Raw genomic sequence first — 4024 nt, forward strand, 5'->3', positions numbered from 1 at the left:
CGCCAACGCAGAGAGCCCAGAGTTTTAAACTGTCAGGGCCAATTCAGTCATTTTATACGCTCATCTTATACGTGTACGGTTGGAAGCGATGGAGCCGCTTAGAAATCTTCCAATGATCGCTTTTGTTTATATTATTATTATTATTATTATTATTTAATTCTATCGAGACTATTAAATATGTAAACATTAATAAAATTCGGCGCTTCCATTCGGCCGCTCCTCTACTCCGATGCTCCACGCGGCGCCCCCCCCCCACCCCCCCACCACAATGCTCTCTCTTCAAACCCTAGGGTCAGAAGTTCTTCTTTTCGGAATTAGGGTAGGGGTTCTCCTGCTTCGACTGAGATGATCGGCGCACTTTTTCCTTCTTCGATCTTTTAAGGTCAGGAATTGTTGGGCATTGGTCTCAGTTTGGCGTTCGATTCCTGTGCTTCTTCTTGGATTGTTTTGGATAGGAAAAAAAATTAAGGTTTTTCGATTGATTGTTTTAAAGAGGAAATATGTCTTTTTTATTAGTTCTTGGTTTGTGATCAGTATATATGTGTGGGAGTTCTTTGGATGTAACAGTTGGTAGTACCGTGCTGAAAGGAAACAGGAAACTAGACGGGAAAGTATCTATTTTGGCTCTCTCTTTTTTTCTTGATTTTTTTTTGGAGGGTTGGAAAGCTAAATACAAGATTTTGATGGATTTTTTCTAGTTTCTTTTGATGGAAAGTGTGCCACTAGAATCAGATTTTTTTTTTTTTTTTGTGGTATAGTGGATGATAAGCTTGGTTTTGTTATACTATGTAGTTTCTACTGTAGTATGATGTTCTATTTATTCTTTTGAGTTGCCTGCCTTACTTGTTTGTCACCTTGTTCTCTAGTTTATGGCATATTAGAGTTGGGAGGTGGAATTGATGTAAGCAAAATCTTTTTGTTTATAGATATAATTTTTTTCTTAATGTAAGTGTTATTAGTATATTTAAAAATCACAGGTGATCTAATAAGGTGATGAAGCATGAGAAAGGAATATTTTGGGTGCACATCCAATGCATGGCCTCTTGTTTGAGTGAGTTGCTAAGCGACTGAATCTAGATGTCCGCTTTTTTATTCTAAATTTGGTGGGGTTCCTCTATCATTAGGGTATGCTTGGAACTATGTGGAGTGTGAATTTGCAAATAGTTGCTGTTCTACCCTTCTCTGGCAGACTTTGGAATCATGAAATTGTTGAACTGAACTCTGTTATCTTTGAGTTATCTAATTCCATTTGTTGGTATTTAGAAAAAGTAATTACTTTAATAATATGGGAAACCACATGGACTTTGAGAAGTTGTACTATGTTTGAATTTCTAAATGTGACGGTTTCATTTCCTTGTCATGATAGGGAATAGGCAGACCATTATGTCTTTAGAGAACCACACAATTTATGACCTGCAATATGTAAATCCTTTTTGGGTTGTCTCTATTTTTGGTACACCTGAGCCATCCTAGCTAAGACTAGTGATGTGCTGCAACATCTGATGAATGTTTAAGAATGCAAAGTTAGCTGACGGATCCATAAACTTAAAGTAATAATTCTTGCATTTTTAAAGTAAGTATTCTGGATATGTATCTCAATTAAGTATTAAGAATGTTTTTTCATCTGTTGTATCTTTGATACAGAAAATTGGTTTCACAGAGCACCACAGTTTTTTAAGCCAGCTTTTTCTGCTGTGAAGTGGAAACTCTGATTACGGAGTAATCCAGATAAAGGACCATCAGCAACTAAATCACCATGAAGGCACTCATCCTTGTAGGTGGCTTTGGGACTCAACTGAGGCCCTTGACACTCAGCATGCCAAAGCCACTTGTAGACTTTGCCAACAAGCCAATGATTTTGCATCAGGTAAGTTGAAACCAAACTAAAGCTCTCTAGAATTACATTATATTTTACATTCTCAAGCCATCGTTGATTTGTCATTTTTCTACCTTTTCATTTATGAAGTTTAATTGCCACATGCAATTGATCAGATTGAAGCCCTTAAAGCTATTGGAGTAACAGAAGTTATCTTAGCCATCAATTATCAGCCACAGGTGAGCAAAACACTTTATTATCTTTGTACAAGTTTATTTTGTTTCATTAATTTCATAGTTACTCTTTCACAGGTCATGCTGAGATTTCTAGAAGAGTTTGAATCAAGGCTTGGGATCAAGATCACCTGCTCTCAAGAAAATGAACCCTTGGGCACTGCTGGCCCTTTGGCCCTTGCAAAGGAGAAATTGCTTCAGGAGGCTGAGAAGCCATTCTTCGTGCTCAACAGTGATATCACATGTGAATACCCATTAAAGGAGATGCTTGATTTTCATAATGCTCATGGAGGTGAAGCATCAATCATGGTAACCAAGGTAGAGTTCATTTTTCACCCTGAATTCTCCAAGATTGGTTCATGACGTGAGGACAATCAAAGACAGAAGGAAGCGAGATCGATACCCAAATATTCTTGATGAACTTTATGCTCTCACTGATTTATGTTTCCATTGTGAGGAAGTGGATGCTCATGCTTATATAAATGCTTTAATTTGTCTAGGTGGCTGAACCATCAAAATATGGAGTTGTAGTTTTGGATGACAATTCAGGAAGGGTCAAGAAATTTGTTGAGAAACCAACAGTATTTGTCGATAACAAAATTAATGCAGGCATATACCTATTGAACACCTCTGTTCTCAATCGAATTCCACTTAGTCCCTCATCATTAGAGCAGCAAGTTTTCCCTGCCATTGCCAAGGAAGGACGCCTATATGCCATGATCTATGATGGATTCTGGATGGATGTTGGGCAGCCCAAGGATTACCTTGCAGGCCTTAGATTATATTTAGACGATCTAAGAAGGAAATCATCATTGGACCTTGCCATTGGGCACAACATCATTGGGAATGTGTTGATCGATGAGAGTGCAAAGATTGGTGAAGGGTGCTTAATTGGACCTGATGTGGTGATTGGTCCCAATTGTGTGATCGAGTCAGGGGTGCGGCTGTCATCATGCACCCTGATGAAGGGGGTGCAGGTGAAGAGATCAGCTCATGTGTCGGGCAGCATCATTGGATGGCATTCAACAGTTGGGGAGTCAGCTCAAGTTAGCAGCATGGCAGTGCTTGGAGAGGATGTCCACGTCGGGGAGACTGTGTTCCTTAATGGAGTTGTTGTCCTGCCTCACAAAGAGATCAGGTCACATTTTGTGAAGCCCGAGATTGTAATGTAAAGCAAACACAATCCACAAACCAAAGTATTAAAGTGATTCTAAGTTCCCTTCTCTATCTATTTTAATGTTGATGACAGAGATTTCCATGCATGCAAGGAAATTTTTATAATGTTTAAAAGGTCTATCTATATTTAAAGCCTTGTAATCTACATGTCTGTGTTAAGTTGTCAAAGAGTAGGCAAAGCTGTATGAGAAGGAAATCTTTATGTTCTAGTTGTTGTTTACCTCTTATCATTATCGAAAGATGTTTTGTGGGGATGATGACTTTTTTGCTTGAAACTTCTATCGGAGTGAAATAATAATGTATGGTTGGAGAGTGTAAATTACCTGCTGGAAAATTCAATTATTCTATTGTTCTCCGTTTTGTCAATTAGTAATGTAGTTTGACTTGAGAATTGCATGGTAAGGACCTGGTGAGACTGTTGCATGGCAAGAAAATTGGTGGCTCTACCTTTTCTTTTAAAATTTTGGAGTGTTCCAACTGTTAGATATTAGCCGGGACCAACAAAATGGTGGTTAGGTCTAAATTAAGCTCTTGATTCATGTGGAGCCTACCGTGTTTCTTAGATATGGCTTTAAATGTGATCTTTGTATCCTGGTCTATGACAGTTATTAATGTAAAATTGACTTAAATCTGTAAATTAAAGCACATACAGGTAATGATAATGGCAAGTACTTATCAGTGATCCCAGCAAGGGAAGTAGATGGATGATCATAATTGTAAAGAAATCATAAACCATCTTCAAGTGTATGTACATGTTTACAATACTAAGAGTATATCCGTTCCTAATAAAATGATAAAC

General features: G+C 37.9%; 1 protein-coding gene across 4 annotated transcripts; it reads left to right on the forward strand.

Moving 5' to 3' along the window:
• The first annotated feature begins 249 nt into the window (after positions 1-249).
• LOC105059585 (mannose-1-phosphate guanylyltransferase 1) lies at positions 250-3274 on the forward strand. 4 transcript variants are annotated; one of them, XM_010942925.4, is made up of 5 exons: positions 250-382; positions 1645-1867; positions 1993-2055; positions 2128-2367; positions 2550-3274. In XM_010942925.4, the coding sequence occupies exons 2-5, from the start codon at positions 1757-1759 to the stop codon at positions 3219-3221; spliced, it is 1086 nt and encodes a 361-aa protein (XP_010941227.1). In that variant the 5' UTR covers positions 250-382; positions 1645-1756; the 3' UTR covers positions 3222-3274. The 4 variants fall into 4 exon arrangements, with proteins under 4 accessions (XP_010941227.1, XP_010941228.1, XP_073106472.1 ...); XM_010942926.4 differs by having other exon boundaries at positions 257-382; positions 1661-1867; XM_073250371.1 differs by lacking the exon at positions 250-382 and adding an exon at positions 978-1051.
• Positions 3275-4024: the final 750 nt, after the last annotated feature.

The sequence above is a fragment of the Elaeis guineensis genome, chromosome 16 (assembly GCF_000442705.2).
Source record: "Elaeis guineensis isolate ETL-2024a chromosome 16, EG11, whole genome shotgun sequence".
Classification (NCBI taxonomy): domain Eukaryota; kingdom Viridiplantae; phylum Streptophyta; class Magnoliopsida; order Arecales; family Arecaceae; genus Elaeis; species Elaeis guineensis.